We start from the raw sequence: 24158 nt of genomic DNA, 5'->3' as shown, positions 1-24158 counted from the left end.
TGTTAGGTTCCAAAAGGCTATAAAGAAAACTTACTATTTTAAAATAATGACTATATTAAATTTAAAAAGGAAAAAAAATAATACAAAGAGTGCACTTGCTAGAATAGATCAGAGCCTTACAGAGGTGTTTTTCTATGTTAAGGAATTTATAAGTAAAGGATTGTGTGTACCTTGGTGATAAAATAAAAAAGGCTGGCCACTTTTTATGCTAAGTTCAAATGTATTTTTTTGATAATACAAAAAAGTAATCTTTGAAAATCAGAATACATAACAGAAAGAGCACAATAACTTAAGTATTAAACATCTGTATGAAATAACTGTTGCAAAGTTTGACAAAAATGCACACTTAGAACATGCGGTTATTTAAAAAAACAAACAAAAAAAAAACCAAAAAAAAAAAAAAAACACCACACGATTCTGTAGAACCAATGTTATGTCACCACCAGGAGAGCACCAAGCAAGGCACCATTGGAAAGACAACATACTTGGAAAGTCTCTATAAATAAAGTAAATGCTAATCTGGTCGAAAAATTGGTGTCTTTGGTAAAAATTCTATGAGGATGACCTGTAAAAGGAGAAGAAAAAGTTTTAAGAAGATTTAAACAGATTTTTATCTTAAAACTTCAGTTATTTTCTATCACTTTAAAATTTTTTGAAAATCCATTCAACATTTAAAAATTGTAACTTTGCATTATTAAAATAGACATTTATCTGATAACCCAGAGTTCCATCCTTGGGAATTTTTCTTTTTATTTCTGGATCTTTACCAAATACACAAATTACCTCAGCTCTGTGAAAAGGAAGATAAATAAGTAAGTAAAATAATAAAGTCTGAGAAGGCAAGTGGAGATGGGTGATACAGATGGAGCCCCTGAGGCACGAGAAGAGTGAGCATGCATACATACACTAGAAATGGGGGCTGGCATTTGCTGAGAACTAGCTGCACACCAAGAGTTTCAACTATGTGAGTCTATTTAATCCCAACAACTTTTCTATTCGGCAAGTATTATCATCCCCATTTTACAGGTGAGAAAAATGATGTTCCAAGAAATTACAACATCACTGTGGAGTCAGTATTTGAGCAAAAGATTGTCTTTAACTAGGCTGGCATCCCCTTCTCTTTCTTTGAAATGCCATGCCATCTCTCTGCTCTCTTTCTTCTTTCTCTCTCTCTCTTCATTTTTCTCTGTCCTTCAAGAGGATAAAATAAACTTTTTTTTTGCTTTTATATATCTTCAAAAAAAAAAGATCGTCTTAACTCCAAAGCCTTGCCCTTTCTAATTGCACTACATGACTGTAGCTGACCCAATATTTTTTCTTCAGGCTTCCTCCCTTTTATAAACCCAATTCCATGGGTCTTCTCTAAGTTCTAGGGTTGCTTTCATTTTACAGTACCAGGATATGTAATCTCTAGATAAAGATTGGTCCTTTATCTCTTAATTTTTTTTAAACTTTTTTTTTCTTAGGTTAGCAAAATTAAAGGTTAAAATTTGTTCCCAAAGACCTTTTAATAGAAAACTAAAGGAAAACCAACAAAAACAAAACATAGTAACATAGAAATACACAAGTTGACCAGAGTTAATTTTTATTCCAAACTTAAACTGCCTTAAATTACAATCAACTCTTTCCCATGCTCCAATTCTATATGGAATAGATGCTTACTAAAAAATTATTTGATTTGAACAGTTTCCAAGTCTTGTGAACTCCTCCTTTCTTTTTCAGGAACTGCTTCTTTACATGACCTCCAGGTTTAGTTAGTTCTACAAGTTAGCTAGCTGTCTAGGCCAGGAATCTTCGTTTTCACTGTCTAGTTCTCCTGGCTTTTGATCTGCCTCAGTAAAGAAGGTACTTCTATATGTGGCTCAAATACATTCCCATCCTATTGTAGTTATTACACGCTAAGCCTTAGGTGCCACATTTGCCACTCTCCTGACCTGCTGTTTGCCTATGAAATATTCACTAGCTCCCTGTTAAAATACTTTGTCCCCTATAACATCTTCATTTGAGCTAGATTTTCCTACTTCTCAGGTTCCTCATCTATAAAATAAAGGGATTAGACTAGAAGACAAGATTCTTTGCAGCTCTAAAATTCAATATTTAAACTACCTAAGAGTTAGCATTCAATAAATACTTCTGTATTTTAAACTTGTCCTCATCAAGTGGTGTTTACAATTTCAGTCCTCGGGTATGGGCATCACATTTTGCAGTGTACATTACGTAACATAAGGACTACCTTTGACTATAGTTGAGTTAGTTTGTAAAGAACATATCCTACAAACTTTTTTCCTTCAGAAGCCACACACAGAAAGTGGCCACTTGTCTCATTTTTCCTAAATCATAGGTCTCTACCACATCTGAACAGAGAAAAATTAGCATCAAATTGGTATTTTTTCTGATTATCTCCAATATTCACATTATAATCAAGGAGAATTATTTTCCTTTAACAAATAGAATTTCTATAAGTTACAGAAAAGTTGAGGGCAAAGAGGGACATGTGGTAAAAAGGCCCAAATTCATTAAATAAAAAAGCACTCTCTTCTTACTAGATTTGCTAGTTTAACTTTTTAGAATTATTTCTCAGGGAGTTTCTGAAGCTATGTTATTCCCATTTTCTTTTTTTTTTTTTTTTTTTTTTTGAGACAGAGTCTCACTTTATTGCCCAGGCTAGAGTGAGTGCCGTGGCGTCAGCTAAGCTCACAGCAACCTCAGACTCCTCGGCTTAAGCGATCCTACTGCCTCAGCCTCCCGAGTAGCTGGGACTACAGGCATGCGCCACCATGCCCGGCTAATTTTTTCTATATAGATTTTTAGTTGACCATATAATGTCTTTCTATTTTTAGTAGAGACGGGGTCTCGCTCAGGCTGGTCTCGAACTCCTGACCTTGAGCGATCCACCCGCCTCGGCCTCCCAGAGTGCTAGGATTACAGGCGTGAGCCACCGCGCCCGGCCTTATTCCCATTTTCAATAATCACAAATATATATACTCTGAGAAAATCTAGAAAAACATTTTTTCCCCAGCAAAATCTTTTTTTTAAAAGATAGGATCTCACTGTCCTTGAACTCCCAGGCTCAAGCAATCCTACCGTCGTAGTCTTGCAAGTAGCTGGGACTACAGGCCTGTGCCACCATGCCCAGCTTTTTCCCAGCAATTCAAAAATATTTTTTGTTTTTACTACTCTTCTAGATTTCTTCTATGATGGTGTGAAAAATAATATAATGGCTTTAGTAGAAATGCTTAATTATCTAAAAATTCAAGGAAACTATTTTACAAACAAAGCAGATAGTTCAGAATGTTTTAAGACGGTTACTGAATTATTTTAGTTAACAAGAGAATGCCATAAAATAAAAATGAATATAAGAAGTATAATTTAGACATGAATGATATTCATATAGCTTTATCTGGAAATCACAGCATTGGGAATAACTTTTATGTTTTCTTCTTCAAAGTAAATCTAGAAATGCACACAGAAAATTAATGCCTCAATTTTAAGATTAATGTTTTATAAATGTAGCAAATATTTTTTCACAAAATCCTTTAACTCTCCAAAATATCCATCCCTTTCGCCAAAATGTATAAACTCTCTTACTATCTATGAGAATACAAACGAGCATTTTCATAGGTTAACCTCACAAGTTACTTGAATGTGCTTTTTTTATGATTACAAAGAAGTATCAAGTGTCTTTCTCATCATCATAAATTAACATGTTTGATATAATAGAGAAAGATAAAATCTACATTATTCAGTTCATTAAATAGAGCTAGTCTAAGAAAAAAAGACATTTTAAAAATATCTTTTATGTTCAAGGCTAGAAATGGGATTTGACTGTATGATAATCAAAGAACAGGAAAATGCTAACAGAGAAAAATGATTTTATGATAATTTCCAACTATTTAAACACTGCTTTAATCAATCTTTTATATGCACGCATACACACAATCCATGATGGCTATATTGTTTCAAAGAATAGACAAAAGTTATACCAGGTACTTCAAAAAGGCTCTGAATTTAATCTTTAACAATTAACTCTTCCTTAGATCTTTTTCTTTTAATGTAATAACCTTTCCATATTTAAAATAAAACAACCAAGCTCAAGGGAGAATAAATAAAAGTTCATAATTTTCTATAGTATTCTGAACTTTTCAAAAGGAGAAAAATTGTTAAAGTAAATCAGGGAGCCAGTAAATTAAATCCCACACTGAATACATTCTAAAATTCCTTGTATATACATGCCAAATTAGATATCTTTTAATGAATAAACATAGGATGATGAATATCTCATCTCCAGTTTACTTTTAAGATAATTTTTACAAAGCGATATTCTAATAACACTTTAAAAGATTCTTTAAAGGCCACTGAGGTATGGGCAGTTAAAATCTATAAAGGCTAAAGGTTTCTTAAGCTCCAATGGCTTGGCTGAAAGGTTTTCTTCCATACTTGGAAACTTGATTAGCATTATATAAAAAAGCCATATCTAACTTGCTGCGTAACCAAAGTTGTGGTTATTCTTCATACAGCATCTAAAATTTCACACTCCATCAACACATGTTCAGGCTATTTTATCTTGGCAATTAATTTATTATTTTTCAGAACACAGTGAAGCCTTGTTTTCAAGTCATTCATAACTTTATAAATCAGTCTTGCACATGAAACCATGCATCTGTGAACCGTAGAAAATCCTTGCACTCAGGAGATTAAGCTCCTGACACCTTTGCTGATTAATAATCATGGAAAGAATAAGATCAGAAGCAAAATAAATGATCATTTAATAGAGAAACTCACAAAACAGCCCTTTAACTTACATATTCCATCATGTTATTCGTTTCACATTTCCTTTTGCTCAGTCTCCAGTGCAAGCACAGCTAGACAAGTAGGAGAGTAAAAGAAGAAAAATGAGCTCTATTTTATTGCAGCACACAGACTAACCCATTTGTCCACCTTTCATATTTTTAGTTCAACAAAAGCATCTGTTTCCATACTGTGCAATTCAGACCCCAACAGTACGAAGCTGCTCCCTGTGGTACTCACCTTGTGGTATAACCTATTGTTTTCCCATTCTAATAACTTCTCAATCGATCTTCGTGTCTGGAAGACAAATGAGAAAAAAGTTTACTCTTGACTGGTTTTAGAAAAACTTTGTTTTGCAGCTGCTTTTTGTGTGAAAAGAGGAGAGGTATAAGACAGTGACTGAGTATAGGACAGTCTGTATCATTATCAATGTTCTAAGCACTAAACAGTAACCTGAACAGAAACAGTACTCTTTTTTAATAAAGATATGGCTTAGTTTTTTAGCACATGTATCTTTTTTTTTTACTAGCATCTGACATATAACTATCAAACTCTGAAAATCTAATGTCATCTACCACATGATACAAATTTAAATCTCTACTTCAAAAATCTACTACTTTAAATCTCCACTCAAAAATATCTTTGTAATACTTAAATAGTAATGAAAGTTCCTTAATACATATTTTAAAACAAGAGTAACTTAAATATTAGTTAACAAAATGCAAATGGCCTTTAGGTTAATTCAAAACCAAATAACTGAAAGTTAATAAAAGAAAAAAAATACTAATGAGTTAAAAAAAAAAATCAAACTAATTTTCACATCATACTTACAAATAATGGCCACATTTAAAAGCCAGCTTATTGATTATTCCACACATAGGTTTTCCAAACAGAGCCAAAACTTTATTTAAACCAACATAAAAGTACCATCTGACAGTAAAATCAAACTCTTAATACTATTGTTTCAGGAATCAACTGAGAAATTTACCCCACTTGACTGGTGCAAGATATGCTATGCAGCATGAAAGGTTTCTTGCTTGGGAGTATGAATAAAGGAGAGGATAATTCATGGTGCCAGGTGTTAGGATGAGATGACACAGCTGCAGGTGCAAAAATGACAGTGTTGCCACAAGGATCAACTGCAACTTGGTGCAGCTGCACCTTTCTTGAGAGGAAAGGAAAAAAGCAACTACTGCTATTAATGTGGCATAACTATAAGTATTAATAATCAAATATGAAAATGTGCATAAACTAGGTGAAAAATTGTTAGGATCAAGCTGGTTTTGCATAGTTTAATGTTATCTAATAAAATGTTAACATTTATTTACAGTATCTATTGTAAGCTAGTTACCTTTTAGCATGTTGAACATGCTAAAAACACACAGCAGTTACATAAGTGCCAGATAGAATTCATAACACCAATGGATTACCACTATTGTCTTACATTTTCTAAGCTACGTCATAAAAATCAGAAAATCAACTATTTCTCTGGACAATAATACACCAATGACTAATTTATTACATTACTTTTTTTGAACAGTCTTTTTGGCAAGAATTTTAAAGAAAAAAGTGCCCTTGTTAACAATGATCAGCAGACCTCACTTGTTTCTTTGTAAAGATAGCCTTTTAGAGGCAGCTCTCCTTTTAAATGAAAATAGGGCAGCAGTTATGGTCACACTTTTTGTTAATTTAGTTGCCAGTCAGCCCCAAATCAAAAGAAAATAAGGCTGCAGAGTGTAATTAACATTCAGTTCAGTCGTTTTGTCCCTTGTCTAGCCCCCAAGCTTTGTTAAAATTGCCATCTGAATGCTGAAGGCTGTAGGGAAATCGATTTGATTCTAATCGCACCATGAAAAGAACATGATCTAACTGCTTTCAGCCCTCCGTAAATCTGTACTAGGTCTTTAGCACAATGCAACTTCCAATTTAAAAAGCACTGAATGTCTCGTCAATGACTTTGTGAAGAAAAAAGAACAAGGAGCAGACATAAAAATTCCAATAGTTGTTTAAGCATTAAAGTTCATTTGCATCACAGCGAACCTGAAAAGGGCTGACCTCTCAAACCGCCTCTCAGGTCTATGAAGTTGTAGCCTTGACAAGCTCACATTGACAGAGCTCATTGACTCTGAAAGGCTACTCTATCAATGGTGAAAAATGGCAATAGGTTCTACTCTGAGCAGGCATCTGCCTGCCCACCCGCTGCTAAACCAATGGCAAAACCGATTCAAAACCTGAATCTACCTTGTAATCTTCCTTTCTAGGACCTTTTAATAATAGATTAAGATTACTATACAATTTGAGGTTTTACTTTTACTGATGGTTTAAAGGAGGGGGGACGATGAAAGAACTGGGGGGTGGGGAACAAGCTTTCCAAGTCTGTTGTTTTATATTAATGTATAAAAATAGTACCCAAAAGCTCAACACTACTTTCTACAAATATTACTCAAAGAAAATAATGTAGATGCCACTATCATCTCATCAGAAATTTAAACCAATGTTATAAGAATAGATTTCATTATGATACACATACACACACACACACACACACACACGCATATATATACACAATCAACTTAAAAACTTTAAACTATTTACTTTAAATAACTTAAATCAACTACTAGTATTTGACTAAAAGATAATCACAAAATATGAACCTTAAATTCCAAAATATTTATGTAGCAATTTCTGAATTTATTCTTTGCCTCTAATTAGGAGTTTAATGATAGGGTTTGGTATAATAATTGTATCTTACAATATTTAAGAATTCTAAACCAAACAAATCCTGGTATGCCATATTCTCAATAAGCATCTAAATATAAAATATTTCTACACACTTAGCAGTCTGAAGTAAAAGCTGTGAATTACCACCATCTAATCTTGCTATAAGACTTCTTTCCTGCTTGACAGGTGAAAAAAAAAAGCACTTGCACGTGCAGCTTAATTAATCATTGCACTTGACATCTCAATGATTTACAGTGAGGAGCAGGTGAGAACATACAAAACCAGAAAGGAACCCTTGATTTGAGTGGAACATTTCTAGCACAGTAAGGTGACAAGTATATAGATTCTAGCAGTCACTTAAAAAAAAAAAAAAAAAAGGAAAGAAAAGAAACTGTGCCACAAATTATTTGTTAGTAACAACAAAAGCTCAAATTAAATGGGGAAAAAAGCTTTAACTAGTAAGAAAGTTTAATACTCTGCAATTATTTTTAGTTACAAAATCAAAATATATTTTCAAGATTAGATATAATACTAATTTGACAGATACTGAAAAAATATATGACACTCCAGCATTTACAAAAGCTCTTCAAAAGCTTTTAAACATGAAAATAAGGTATCTTATACCTGCAGTCATCAAGAAATAAGAGTTTATGTCCACAAGGCTGTCAGGTAGCTATTACTGATGAAATAAAAGGTTCAGTACTGCCGAACTCTATACTTACTAACTGGACAAGCAAACCTAATCATATAAAAACCTGTTCTTGATTTTTAAATATTTATATTGACCTCCAAATTCAAAATAACTTAAAGCAAATTAATACGCATTAGAAAAACATGGTATGTATAGGATCTGTCAACATGAAACACAGCACCAACAAAAAATCATCTTTCAGTATTCTAAGTCAGTTTCTAAAAGTAAGTCATCTTAATTTTCTTAGAAGAATTTAGTGCTTGTGAAAAGCACCAGATTGATAGTCATGGGAACTAAAAATCTCCTATTTAGCTGAAAGAACAGGGGAAAGGGCAGTGCCTGCTTCAGTACAAGTTTCCCTACAGTGGGTCTTAATCCTTTTCACTGCTCACACCCTGGGGGTGAGAGGACAGGTTAGTGGTTCTTTACCAACGAATCCTCAGTTCTCCTGTTTAAGATGATCAACAAGAAATCTAATTTTATCATGGATTCTTATCTTTAATTAAAAGGACCAAGACCACCAACTCACACCATGCAAGAAAAACAACTTTTTTGTGAGAATGATGTCATGTCACTAACCTGGTGTGGAAATAGACAGCTCCAAGCATCTGGACTCCCGCCCATGGCCCTCTCAGAGCTCACTTTAAATGACTTTTTAAAAAAACAAAAACAAAAAATCCCCACATTTCTTCATTTCAACACCCCGGTAGTTATATTAGTTTGGTGAAGTAGTTCTAACACAGCCATTCAGCTGTGTTAAAGTAAAAATTAATAAGAGATTCAAAAAATATCATTTCAATTACCAAATAAAAAATAGACAAGTTGAACACAAGTAGCAGTAGCATAACCATAGAAATTTTGGCTTCTATTTCTTTTACTATAATATAAAATTAGGATTTTCTGAAAATTCAAATTTGACTTATTTTTGTAAATTTTCTTAAATACCGTAACTTTTTAAGGAAGAAATTATTGCCTATAAACAAATTATGTGTCATTAGACAGAATTAAGTCTTTTAGAGCAGCAAGGAACCATTTAGAAAATCTTGAATGTATTACTCTCCCACTTTGTTACTACCACTATTACTTAATAGTATACTCATTACCAATGACTCATTTATTCACAATCAATTGTTTGAAAAAGTAGTTTGTCAAAAAAGTGGTTTTCTAGATGTTACTAATAAAACCAATGGAAATCTGATGACTTTTAGAGTACGTATAGCCAAAGAAAAAACATTAAATGCGGAAACTATAACAAAATTTCTCTGAATTTTTCCTAAAGAACAGTATTATCAGTCTTTAGAATACAAAGATGCTGGGCTATGTTAACAAAATGTATAAGTAGAATATCTCACTAATAACTATTTATAAAAGTTCACTTATTTAAGCCTACAATTAAAATTTGAATTGGATTTACTAATATCACAGAATGTCAAAGTAAAATTTCAAACGTTCAATTTCTTATGTAAAACAAATTTTTAATTTTAAACTCCTAAATTTATAAGGCATTAAGCTTTAAATAGAATAATGCTTTGGATGTATTCATAATTTTATTTTAAGTATTTTTCAAATAAGAATAATACATATCTTTAAGCATTTGTGCAAATTCAAATTATTAAAATAAATGAAACAATGTTTTTAGTTATGTTATTAGAAGAAAACCATAGATAATTTTAAATAAGTTATTTTACCATAGGAAAAACTTAAAAGGAAAACACTTTATTTGTTTGCTCTGGATTAATATTAAATATTATATTCCAGTGATGTGCAGAAAATTAAATGGCCATATCTCATTATGACACATACATGAAAAACCTGGATTTACCAAAAAGACAAACGAGAATATGATTCCTCAAAAGGATTTTTAAACAAATTCCCTTTCTATATGTTAATGCTCCTTTTAAAACTTTTATGTGAACATTAACTTTTAAATAATATACTAAAACATCCACTGAAGTATCATGTACTAATTGTTACAAATAATATTTTTAGACAGAGATAAGCTAAACAACTGCTAACATTTTGTGTATCAAAAATTATCACCTTAACTTATACTGAGCAGTGACTTGTAAGCGCTAATCTTAAATAGAATTTCAAGAGTTTATGACCTAGGCTAGTGAGTGGTTGTTAACTTGTTTAGGTTACACTGACTATGAATAATGAAAGCTATGGATTCTCTCCCTCCAGGAAAAAAGAAAGATATGTTCAAATATATGAAATGTTGCATACAATTTAAAGGGTGTTATTACATACTAACCTTGGATAATATTTGAGAAAATGCTAATAACATTTCTAAAAACTAAAACTGAGTTTCAATTGACAGCAGAAAATTAGAAAAACTGTTCATCAGACAAATGAATTTCACTAAAATAAAAGGTACTACTATTGGGGGGGTTTATAACTACATAATTACAAAAAGAAGAATCAGTGCTCAGGGCCAACAGATAAAAAGGCGGTAAAAAAAAAAAAAAATCACCTGCTGGTTGATTATAATAGATAACTGAAGAAACGAGGAGGGATGAGGAACCAGCATTTGTTGATTCTCACTGTGGGTCTGACCCCATGCAACCTGTCTTCCTTTTGTTACCTGCATAAGTCTGCACAACAAGCCTAAAAGGCAGCTTGTATTACTTCCATTTTGCATATGAAAATGAAGGCTAACAGAGGTCAAGAAATTTAAAGCTACACTAGGAAGTGGTGGGGCTAGGATTTGAAACCAGGCCTTTGACCTCTAGTTCTTTCCATCCTATTACATAGCATAAAATTGTAAAGAATTTTTGTAAAGAAGAACTTTTTACAGATATTTTATAAATATTTTACAGATATGATCTTGAGATGAGTAAGGGAATGGCCTTACTATACATGGCCAAGAAACTGAGAGTAACAATTTTTTATACACTTCCTCTGTTCCCCACCTTTTTTATATCCCAGTACACCAAATTCTGATAGTTTTTATTTGCCTTTTAAATACTTCTGAATCTGTCTACTTCTCTTTACTTTTATGCCTTGCTCTTGTCTAATGCAGCTGTATAACTGAATCTACCTTTCTCTCTTCTTTAAAATCTTTTAATGTTTTCATTTCAATTATATTTTATATACATTTGTCCTTAATTTTAAGGCCATTTGTGATTTTGTAAAAAAGAATTTTTGTAAATAAGAACTTTTTTACAGATATTTTATGGGTATTATCTTGAGATGAATAACATTTCTATGACACTCAAGTTATCTAAGGCCTCTAAGCCCTAACCAGGCCAGCAAGCCTTGAATAACCAACTAGGATTAACATGTTCAAGACAGAGCAGAAAGGTAGATGAAAAGACAGAGTTCAAAAGAGAACTGGAATCTATAAAACCATCACATGGACAACCTAGAATTGAAAGACATAATATCTGGTATTAAAAACTCAGGTCAAGGAAGATGATATAAAAATCTTTCTACAAACCACCACACCAACAATACTATGTTCTGTGCCAAGTGTGGTAGCTCAGGCCTATACTCCTAGCACTTTGGGAGGCCAGGATGGGAGGATCACTTGAGGCCAGGAGTTTGAGACCAGCCTGAGCAACATAGCGAGACTCCATTTCTACAAAAAAATTTTAAAAATTAGCTGAGCTTGGTGGTATTCGCCTGTAGTCCCAGCTACGCAGAAGACTGAGGCAGAAGGATTGCTTGACCCCAAGAGGTTTGAGGTTGTAGTGATCTACAATGACGCCACTACACTCTAGCTTGAGAGACAGAAAGAGCCCCTGTTTCAAAAAAAAAAAAAACAAAAAACCCTACACATTTTAAGGATTCTTATGATGAAAATTTAGTAATATGTTTTCATTCTAATTAAAAACAAATTAGCAGCAATATTCACACCAATGGTGGTAATTTATATAGGAATCTGTTTTCTAAGTTTCAAAACCAAAGCATTCTTTAAAATGAAGGAGCAGTAAATGTGTTCCTTCAGTTACGAAAAATCTTTTATAGGATATCCCTTTTGCAAAGCAACTGAAGATTTCAAAAAAATTGAACCTATTTCTTTACCCTACATTTTATAATAGGAGAGAGAGTTAAAAAGAGGCAAGAAACAACAAACTGAACACCTAGGGTTAGATTCAGAAAACCCAATTTTTCTTTTAGTCAGAATTCCTGTCCTGCCTACATTGCATCAACTCATTATGTGACATTCTAAATCTCTCTAAGTATAAATATACAAGTTTCAAGGAAGGATATAATATTAGAAAAAAATAACTATCAGAAATCACGTACACTTATTAGCTAGGGAGTGGGAACCTAATTTTTTGAAGACAGGTATGTTGATTTTCATTTGTTTTTATAAAAGTAGAACAGAAGCAACAGCAACACATCAACTCCTAGTTGTCCAACTATAACACCGTATAAAATCTAATTAAAATGTACTTTCCTCCTGCACCCACTTTACCTGCTTTATAGCCTCTTTACTGTGAGTTTGTATCTTCAAGAAATACAAATTTAATTTATTCAAATATTAGACAGAAAAAGTATAAAGATAAATCTGCTTAAAAACTAAAGAAAGCATTGCAAAAGTGGATATAACAATGCTCGGATATTGTTATCATTTATCAATAAACTGGATAAATTTAGGTAAATTATAACCTCTTGTGGCCCTGAATTTCCTAACTTGTGAAATCTTTTAAGTTCCTTCCAAAGCTCTAGAATTCCCCTCCTGCTAGGTATAAAATCAAATTATGATAACAAAAAATAGCTTGATTCTGTATCTCTACAGAATGCTGGGAAAAGCATGAGATTTGAAGCTGTGAGGTTGGGATTCTAGTCATGGCTTAGTTTTGTAAACTGGGAGACCTCAAACACATTACTTGACTTCAAAGTCACAGTTTCCTCATCCTTAAAATAGGAATAATTTAAATATCTACTATTGGAATTTGGGGAAGTACACAGTACAAGTAAATTGATTACTTCAATCCCTGCTACATATTAAGCACTCAATAATTACGAGATGTTACCATGATATTTACTAAATAGGATTATTGTGAAGATTGAATTAAAAGAGAATATAAGCCTTGCTAATAGCAGGTACACAGTAATTACTATCTTTCTCTTCATTTGTTCCTTGTAGTCTATTATTTCATTGCATATCAATACAGATTTTACATTTTACAGCAAAATATTTTAAGTTATGTAAATATCAGGAATTTAGCAATGTGAAGTAACTGGTATTATAAACCAAGTGTTACTATCCTAAATTACATTTAAGTAGGTCTAAAAGTCATCTAATATATGATATGAAAGGTTTTCTTAAATATAAAAACTGTTTCTGATTTAAATACAAAAACATAAAATTCACGTTTGTTTCTCTAGATTTACCTGATAGAAATTTCTGTAAATGGTATTTTGTATTACAAGTCTATCACTATATATTAAAGCAGTATAAACATTTCTCCCACAACAAACATCATGTTCCTGAAAAACGTCTATAATAAGAGCATATGAAAGTGAAGAAAAAAAGGGTAAGGAAGATTAAGATCATTATTTACAATATGAAAGCCCTTATATTTAACAAAACAAAGCAAATTGGATAACATTCTAAAAAAATTAGCATTGATTTTCTACATCTTCAATCATTAATAATAGTAGTCATAAGACTCTATCTCATTCATCATCCCCTGTTCACTAGGGACTTTTCAGGATTCCACCTTCACTAAAATTTCAATATTCTTTCAAATTTGTTTTGTTTTATTATCTGCAATATGTTAGAGATATTTTTCTTTATCTAATTCTTCATCTAGATGTTCAATGCCTTTCATGTTATGATTCAGAATTACTACTGACTACAAATGCTCAAATCCCAAACACTGAGTAAATCAATTCTGAAAGTTCTGGTAACTTTTAATATTGTAAGTATAACCCAAATTCCTCTCAAATACAAATATTTTTAGCTTTCTGCTTATGATTTCCCCAGGTTCACCTTCCCTTGAATTTCTTTAAAGGCCACATTCTCATTAAAAAAAGAACGAAACAAAACTCTACTATTCACTTCTCCCATTTAGATTCTCAACCCCTACTGCACTTTCACCGGAGTAACTCATAATTACTGGGTAACTAAACTTGAGGTTGAGACAAAGGATATTCAGAAGCAAACTCAAGTAAACTAGAACTTCAAGCAAAAGAAACATAGTAAAACTGAATTACTATTTATTTGTATGCATACAAAACACTTTAAAAAAAGAAAAATGCAGGTCCTTTTAGCTGAAGTTTCAAAAACTAAATAGTAATTATCTTAAAAAATGCAGAGAAGGAAAAAAAAACCTAAGGAATCTATGTGAAAATATTTACTATAATGTTAATTCTTTAGATTTGAAATAAAAGTCAACACTGAGAATTTCTTTTTAAAGCTTGGAAATAGAGATAACTTGGAGTCCTAGAGAGCTCAATTTTCAAAAATTATAGATTTTTAAAGCTGGAAAAAGTACCTGAGAGGGGAGTTAGCCAGGCCTTTTCTCGGATTAAAAGAAAAGGAAAGGGAAGAAAGGGAAAATCCCTCAGGCTCCAAGAGGTTTTAGGTGACTCTCTCAAGGTCACCCAGTTTCAAACACTGGTTTTTACCATGCTTTACATTTTATCACACTGCTCCTACAGAAAAATGTCTTACTCTAAAAGGCAAGACACTTCTATTTACCAAGGAATCTTGTTTTGACTAGTAAGGACCGTATCTTCTGAAGTGTTATGATCTTACTAACTCAAGAATGCTAAAGACCTGAAGAATACATTAATTCAACAAATATTTATTGAACACCAAGTATTTAATAGATGCCAGGCACTGTGAGAGGCACCAGGGATGCAGTAGTTAACAAGACAGTCACTGAGACTAATAACACCAAAATGATAATAATAGCAACAGCCTTTAACTAAGCACCTTCTATAAGCAAAATACTATATTAACTATTCCACATGCACTTACTCTAATTCTTAAAACAACAGTACAATGAAGGGTTTAAGGAGCAGTTTGATGTGTCACATTACAAACCAGTTGCTTTCAGCACCAAAGTGCAAGTCTTAGCCACCCCATGTTGCAGGCTACACTTCCCTATTCCTAAGTGAATGATTCCCTGACATAGGACTAAATATAAATAAAAGCACAAAGGAAACAGAAATATATTTATAACAAATCCATATAGAAAGCACTTTTAGAAAGCCACACAGTTCTGTACATCTTATACAAGAGAGTAAAGTGCTTTTAAAAAGGAGGTAAGATAACTAAAAAGGTTAAGTAGTTGATGTATAAACAGCACTCTGAAAGGCTGAGGCAGGAGGATTGCTTGAGCTCAGGAGTTCAAGACCAACCTGAGCAAGAGTGAGACCCATCTCTACAAAAATAGAAACATCAGCTGGGCGTGATGGTGCGCACCTATCATCCCAGCTACTAGGAAGGATCACTTGAGCCCAGGAGTCCAAGGTTGCAGTGAGCCGTGATGACACCACTGCATTCTAGCCTGGGTGGGCAACAGAGCAAGACCCTGTCTCAAAAAAACAAACAAACAAAATCCAATACTATATAAAATTTGCAGAAAGGATGCAGTCAAAGCAGTGCTTTTGAGGGAAATAGCATTAAATGCTTATACCAGGAATAAAAGGGCAAATCAATGACTTTCACTTTAAGAAACTAAAAAAGAAGAGTCAATTAAATCCAAAGCAAGAAAAAGAAATAATATAAATAATAAAAATCAATGAAAGTTTCTGACATTGTATTCTGTTTATTTATATATAGTTTATCCACTTTTTTTCTTCTTTGCTAGCTTTTACTAGGTTGATTAAACTGCATATATTTTCTACTTTTTCCACTACTAGTTTATAAAAAAAAAATCAATGAAAGTGAAAACAGAAAAATAGAGAAAATCAAGAATAAAGCAAGGAATCCACTCTTACCACTTCTATTCAACATTTTACTGGAAGTCCTACCCAGTGAAAAAGAAGAGAAAAAGAAACAAAAAGTACACAGATTGGAAGTAAAACTGTCACTATTCTCAGATAACATAGTTATCTATGTAGAAAAATCCATGGTATCTACAAAAAAGTTCTGGAATTTAGTAAGTATTTGGCATGGTCAAAGGACACAATGTACAAAAAATCAACTGCATTTTTATGTACTAGCAATGAACACTTGAAAATCAAAATTTAAAAAACAATATCATTTAATAACACCAAACACAAAGAAACACTTATGTATAAAGCTAACAAAATATGATCGGAATCTATATGCTATATAGGAAAGTACAAAATACTAATTAAAAAAGCATAGACCTAAATAAATGAAGAGGTATGTCATGTTCATGGTTTGGAAGACTTAATATTGTTAAAATGTCAACTCTTCCCAAATTGATCTATAAATTGAATGCAATCCAACCAAAATCCCAGCATTTTTGTAGATATTGACAAGCTGATTCTAAAATTATTTATATATATAAAGGCAAAGAAATTAAAATAGCCAAAACAATCTTGAAAAAGAAGAACAAATTTGGAAGACTCACCTCACCTGATTTCAAGACTCACTATAAAGCTATGGTAAACAAGATGTTGTGATATTAACATCAAGATAGACATGTAGATCAACAGAAGAGTCTAGAAACAGACCCACTCAAATACTGTCAACTGATTTTTGACAATAAATGTCAGTATAATAGTAATTCAATGGAGAAAGGATAGTTTCTTCAACAAATGGTGTTGGAAAACCTGGAAAGTCATATGTAAAAAACAGACAAAAACAAAACTGTGACCTATACCTCACACCTATACAACAATTAACTCAAAATAGATCATAGACCTAAGAGTAAAATGCAGAAGAGATCATAAGAGAAAATCTTCATGACCTTGGTTTAGGCAAATTCTTAGATACACTAAAAGCACAATCCATTTTTTATAAAAGTGATAAACTGAATTTCATCAGAAGCAAAATCTTTTGCTCTGCCAACTAGATATTGGCAAGAAAATGAAAAGACAAACTACAGACTGGAAAAATATATCTGCACATATCTGACAGGGGACTTAGAATTATATAAAGAATCCTCAAAACTCAACAAGAAATAATTTTTAAATGGGCAAAATATTTCAACCAAAACTTTTAACAAAAAAGATGTGCAAATGGCAAGTAAGCACATGAAAAGGTGCTCAATATCATTAGTCATGAGGGTAATGCAAATTAAAACCACAATAAAATGCTATTACATATCTATTAGAATGACTAAAATTTCTAAACTGATAATACCAAGTCCTGGGACCTCTCTTGCATTATTGGTTGGAATACAAAATGATTCACCCACAATAGAGAACAGTTTGGAAGTTTCTTATAAAATTAAACATACGCTTATCATATAACCCAGCAATCCCACTTCTAAATGAAAAGATATGTTCACCCAAAAATATGTTTATAAATGTTTACAGCAAGCTTTATTAAAATCACCAAAACTGGAAACAACCCAACGTCCTTCAACTGGTAAATGGATAAACTGTGATACATTCATACGACAGAATACTACTTAGCAATAAAAAGGAATATACTATTAATACATGAGAGAAATTGATGAATCTCAAATGCACTATGCTAAATGGAAGATGCCAGACTCAAAAGGCTACATATACTGTATAATTCCATTAATATTCTAGAAAAGACAAAATTGTAGGGATAGACAACAGATCAGTGGTTGCCAGGGTTTAAGAGTTGAAGAGGATTTGATTACAAAGGGACAACACAAAAACATTTATATATCTTGAGAAAACTGTTACATATCTTGATCTGAGGTGCTGGTTATACATACAGCTCTATGCATTTATTAAAAATCATAGAACTGTACACTAAAAAATGAGTTTCATTGCATATTAAAAATAATTTTCAAAAATAAGGCAGTTTAAAAAAGGGAGAGGCAATCTGGAAGTTCTAAAAAAATAAAAATAATAGGATAATTAAAAACAAGGTCTCAGGAACAAGATCTGGTCATAAAAAGAGGGCACTAAGCTGGGGATGGGTTTCAAAAGCAAAGCAGAAATCTAGTTATCCAAATCAGTGAATAATGTCAGGAAGGTGTAAATGCCGAGCTGCATATCAAGTATATCTTTGGTCCTGATTTGTCTCAGAGTCTGAGACAATTGTAACCATATGAGAGGATTCCACATCACAAATGAGGAGAAAAGAGAGGTTCACAAGCTGGCAATCAAGCAGAGTTTTAGCCTTTTCTTATACTAGTACTTCTAAATCAAGAGTTCTTAACATGTAATACCTAGAAAGAATTCTGGGAATCCATGAAAGTGGGTGAAACAAAAATTTATCTTCATTTTTCACCTCTAACTGAAATGTATCATATTTCCTTAGGTTATACATGTATGCAACTAAATTCCATAGACTAAATGGGACCTGTGCCTTTATCATTTATAGAAATCACAGATTCTTCCTATCATATCATGTTACCATGTATCTGCTGTTATCTTATTTTATATGCATTAATAAATCATATATTTGAAATTTTATGGTATTTTGATAACTATATTTTATATAATTTGTTTCATTTGTAATCTTATTTTATTTTATACATTTGATATATATTAAATGTTTTGAAATACATATAAAACATTATTCTAAGAAAGTGTTCATAGGCTTCCCTAAACTACCAAAGGGATCTATGACAAGAAAAAGGTTAAAAATCCCTGTTTTAAATTATTCTGCCCCATTTTACAAATCAATTGTTTCTCCAGGGCCTCTAATACCCTTCATACATGTATGAAGTGTCACTCTCTCTATGGTTATATAATAGTTTACACAAGACAGGGAAATAAACAGCTTTAAAAAAAAATCAAGTCATATTTGCTTATGTTCACTAAAGACAGAGTCCATACAATATTAAATATATCAAATAAACTTTACACCTAGTCATATATATATATACAAACAGAGATCTTAAACTGAATACTACAGTGCTAAATGAAATATACTTTCTGAAACTACAGATGGAACTAGCCTAAAAAAAAAAATCTATCTTAAGTCCCAAATAAAAAGCAATTTAATGAGGGAATTTCAAAAAGGACCTTAAGTTGATAAGTATGTGTGCAGAAGTGTAAGACGTTTACCTTTGTTTTCTAAATACACTGTACACATACTGCACTATCTTGTGTTATTCATTACAAAGCAAAAAAAAAACAGAGGCTCTAAAAACAAACACAAACAAAAAAGCTAGATATCAAAGATTTTTACAGCAATAAAACTCTATGATTCCTTAGGTTATGTAATGACAACAATTACAAACCAAGTGAGATATAGCAGTTATTTATACAATGAAACACTCAAATAGTAGAAGGGAATGAGCGGATCTAAACTACAAGAGAGCAGCAAATTCAACTGTGGATCCAGAGACCGTCAGAGATGAAAAATATTTTCTATGGTCTAAAGATGATCCGGTGAGAACTATGAAAAATAAATATTCTGAGAAAAAATATTATACACATCAGAGTAAATATTACAAAAGTAATTCTATAACAAAGGCATTATCTCCTTCCTATCAATAAAATGTACCAGTTAAAAAATTTTTGGTAGGAATACACCTCTTATATTTTATAACAGAAATCAAGGCACAAGAATTTGCTTTCCCATATTTCTTACCATTATTTGGTGACAAAATGAATTGTAACCATATGAAACCATTCATTCAACTTAACAGTATATCATTTTTATACATATGAATATCATCTTTTTAAAAACTGTAACAGAAATATAATGTAATCTATACTAATTTGCCATCTATACCAACATCTTGGGAATTTTTTATTACAAGCAGTCAAAATTGAGTCTTTAGTTTCTTTTCTGATTAAAGAATCATTACCTTACAAAAAATACAAAAAAAAAAAAAAGAAAGAAAAACAGAATTCCCCATAATCTTACCAACTAGAAATAATCATGAAAACTACTTTATTTCTTCTATGGGTACTATCTTACTTATCAGTAATAATGCTATTAATCAATTCATATTAACCACTTCCTTTGAGCTATTCAGCTTAGAGCTTTCTAAGCACTATTTCATTTTACCCTTACAACAATCCTATTCAAGTAGTAGACGAATATTTCACAGTTGTTTCAACAAGAGTTTGAAGAGGTTAAGAAACATGTCTAAGGTCACAGAGATAGGTGGTAGAGATGCACCCAGCATCCTTGATCATTATACTATATCAGTATCACTGCAACATATAGACCATGCTGTATTCTATCTTCTGCTCCTAAAATTATAAATACAATTTTTAGATGGCTATTTAATAAAACAGCAGTTGGATATACATACAACAATTTTACTTAATCACTCCTCTACTGGATCAGATTATTTTTGGATAGTATTCAGGATAGTATGATTTATTCAACATAAAAAATAAAAGTTAGATAAATGCAAGACTTGCTCGTCTACTTCTAAATTTAAATTAAAATATATAATTCAACTTACTCTTTTACTGAGGCAGATGACTGGCCACATACTGCAACCTAATGTGCAGCAGCAACAAAGGCAGCCACAAAGTAGCCAACGTACGTTAACAGGAAGGTTCTTCTTAAGACAACTATTAACTCTGTTGATGCTGGCTTTAAATTCTTCAGGTGCTACCTAAAGAAAAATTTTAAGAAATAATAACATTGCAATATTAATGTCAATAAACATGTCTCAGTTGCATACTTTTTTTTCTAATTTACTAGAAAAAACTTTAGTTTTGAGGCATATAAACAGTATATAAATAATTCACTCACTTTTCCAGTTAATGAAGAAGGGAATTCTGATTCAAATTTGTTGCTCAGCCCAAATCTATTAAAAAAAAAAAAAAAATAAGAATGTTATTACATATCATTGCTGTAAAACATTTAGACCATCTAACTTAAAGGTCAAGTAAATATTAATAGAATGAAAATTCATAAACAGAGCAATTTTGAGACATATAAAGTCTGAGACAGAAAATCATTGTAATAAGCAAATTTACGAAAGGTAGCAAGTAATTATTATAGCAGTTAAATCAAAACTTTTGTATTATAAGAGGCTGGATGTTAATTAACCAGTAATACATAAACAAAAGAATAAATGGTTCACTTAATTTGAGCTACCACTTATATATTAAAAACTTTAAAGTATATTATTCTAATAGATGGGCTAGAAATTTTTTCTAGCTTTGAATGTTATTGGTGAAGATAAGCAATGGTTGTGAATTTTAGCAGGTGATCTTGGCATATACACAAGCAATGAGAAGTAAAGATGAAGGGGAAAGAGTGGGGAAAGGAAGGAAAAAGGGAGAGAAAAAAATTAAAAAGAAAGTGGAGATTGACAAAGTGCTACCAAGAACTGTCTCAGGTTTCACTCAATATCTACTTAATTGTCAGTGCATTAGACGGTATGAAAGAAAATGCAGACATCTGCTATATCTACTTCTATTCCTATTACCTAAAACACCTTTTCTTGAATCATGGTTAAAATATTCCTTGGCTTTAGAACTGATAAAAGATTTAAACTATTTTCAAAGAAGGGCAAATATGACAAGAAGGTAAAAGACATAATAAACTTAAGAACCTATTTTGTTCTTACCTATTAGAAGTCTACTAGTACTTGGAGAAAAGAGAATTCATTCAAATGGCAAATATTGTGCCACCTTCTATATAACACTTCAGGAGATCCAACAATAAGCAGACTTTTATAGCTTTTTTTTTTAAAGAAATCACATTGATGGCCAATTTTACTTTTATATAATTTAAGATAATTTTGAAAGTTCATGTACTACTGGGTAAAGCTTTGAAGAGGGAACTCCAACTTCATACCTAAATCTAAGCAGAATCTTGAAATAAAATAGGCTTGTTTCCCACATACTTCCATTTCCCTGGCTCCTCATTCCTATAATCCATAGCCATAACTCAAAGAGTAAACCTATTACCCTGTAAATCCATTACCCTGCATTCTTATCTTCACCCAATTCAGACTTTCCCTTTCCTGATAGCTCCTTCCCTTTCCAAACCTTTCTTTGGAACTCCTAATTTGTAGATCAGCTACTACCAGTAAACCTCCTTATATCTTCTCTTTAAAAAAAAAAAAAAAAAAAACACAATAAATTTATGTGCCATATAATGACATTTTGGTCAACAACGGTGACAATGATCCCATAAGATTATACTACTCTGTTTTTACTATACCTTTTCAACGTTTAGATATGTACAGATACACAAATATTTACCACTGTCTACAGTATTCAGTACAGTCACGTGTTGTACAGGTTTGTAGCCTAGGAGCCAAAGGTCATATCAGATAGCCTAGGTGTGTAGTAGGCTATATCATATAGGTTTGTGTAAGTATACTCTATGATGTATACAAAACCACGAAATCGCCTAAGGATGCATTTCTCAGAACCTTGGTTAAGCATCACATAACTGTATATATCCTTACTTTAACCAAAACCCTGTTGCAATGCCACTCTTTCCTTAGAAATCCTCAACTCTAGCTCATTCCTGACCTTATATATTCTGAGGAAATTCACCTCCATCTAATTTAGCAGTCCATTCACTGTGATATACTCTGGATATTGTCGTCACTTGCGACTGTATCATCTCTGAAATTTTGAACTGTAAAATTCTCCTCCTACCACTATCATCAATCATTTCATTTCTCCCATCTTTACCAAACTTTTATTTTGGGGGGGGTCCTCTGGTTATAACTTACTGCTTCCCACCCCTCTGCAGCTCCCTCCACTTCCTTATCTGTCAGAACTACCTAGGCAATTATTTTGACCATACTCCAACACACACCCTTTTATCATCTCTAGAGTGTTCCTTGTCAACCTAGGTTCAATTAACCTGTTTATTTTCTTCACTTTCTTCACATCTCCTAGAGATACTGGAGAAAAATCACATAACTAATATACTATTTCTTACTTCAGTAAATATTATCATAGCAATCTTTATTCATTCCCAATCGGTTCCCTTCTGTGCTCAGCAGTTGTTGCTCCTCTCTTTATGTGCTAAACTTTATCCTCACCACTCACATTTTTTGCAGATAACCATAGTCAGTAACTCCAACAAGAGAAAAAAATATCATTGACTATAAACTGCTTTATCTTTCCACCCTATTTTAAGATTTACTTATGTCTCCAGTATCTTTATCATCTTTCTCAATGGGGAAAGCTGCCCAAAGCTAACCATTTGCTCTTGATTCCATCTTCCTAGACTCCTCTGCAATCTACTGCATTTCTCCCTCTGTTTAGGCTCCTTTTACACAGCCTACAAACCTTCACCTATCTAGCCTGAGAATCCTTCTCCCTCAATGTATCATAGTATCTATCCCTTTTCCTTCCTCAACCAATGTCCTGAAAGAGTTCTTTACATTCACTATATTTACCTTACTTCCCATTCATTATCCAGACTATCACAATCCAGGCACTTTTACCCATACTTCTTTACTGATGACACTGCTCTCAAAAGAGCAGTTGAAAACAGCTCTTTTCAGGAAGTCCTCTTTCACATGGCATTCTCCTAGCAAAGAGCTTGAGCATCAGAATGTCTTACTTGGCACAGGCCACAGCAAATGCCTCCTTTGCTACATCTTTCATCCCTGCCAAAGCCCTTTTTTTTTTTTTTTTAAATCTAGGCCAACCAAACCAATACTACCAGATAAAGTTTTAGCAAGACCGTCTTACTTTATTAACTAGATAAGAAAAGCCACATTACATGTTTGTCAATATAACTGCAAAATACTACCTTTAATGATTTTGGTTTGATACAAACTGCTAAGTTTTGATACTACCTTAGTTCTGGCTTTTTAATTTTTTTAAAGTTTGGTAGGACACAGGGATTGTTAGAATAAAAATGGGATAGTTTTAGTTTAAATTGACAGAATTATAATTATTCCTTTTATCTATTATGCTCCTACAAATTTATACAAAAGTTTTCAAATACAGTAAAAATAATTTATTTTATTCTAAGACAAAG

General features: G+C 32.2%; 1 protein-coding gene across 1 annotated transcript in view; it reads right to left on the bottom strand.

Annotated features, from left to right (window-relative positions):
- Positions 1 to 200: 200 nt before the first annotated feature.
- The window catches only part of CHIC2 (cysteine rich hydrophobic domain 2), a 36261-nt gene continuing 12303 nt past the window's right edge, over positions 201 to 24158 (bottom strand). Inside the window, exons 2-6 of the mRNA XM_069457704.1 lie at positions 20949 to 21003; positions 20653 to 20808; positions 5029 to 5085; positions 4803 to 4862; positions 201 to 565 (exon numbers count right to left, since the gene is read on the bottom strand). Of these exons, the coding sequence (XP_069313805.1) occupies positions 515 to 565; positions 4803 to 4862; positions 5029 to 5085; positions 20653 to 20808; positions 20949 to 21003 (379 nt within the window). The 3' untranslated portion in view covers positions 201 to 514. The remainder of the gene's footprint in view (positions 566 to 4802; positions 4863 to 5028; positions 5086 to 20652; positions 20809 to 20948; positions 21004 to 24158) is intronic.

The sequence above is a fragment of the Eulemur rufifrons genome, chromosome 24 (assembly GCF_041146395.1).
Source record: "Eulemur rufifrons isolate Redbay chromosome 24, OSU_ERuf_1, whole genome shotgun sequence".
Lineage (NCBI taxonomy): Eukaryota > Metazoa > Chordata > Mammalia > Primates > Lemuridae > Eulemur > Eulemur rufifrons.
The sequence above is the reverse complement of the archived record's forward strand: the minus strand, read 5'-3'. Positions and strand labels throughout refer to the sequence as shown.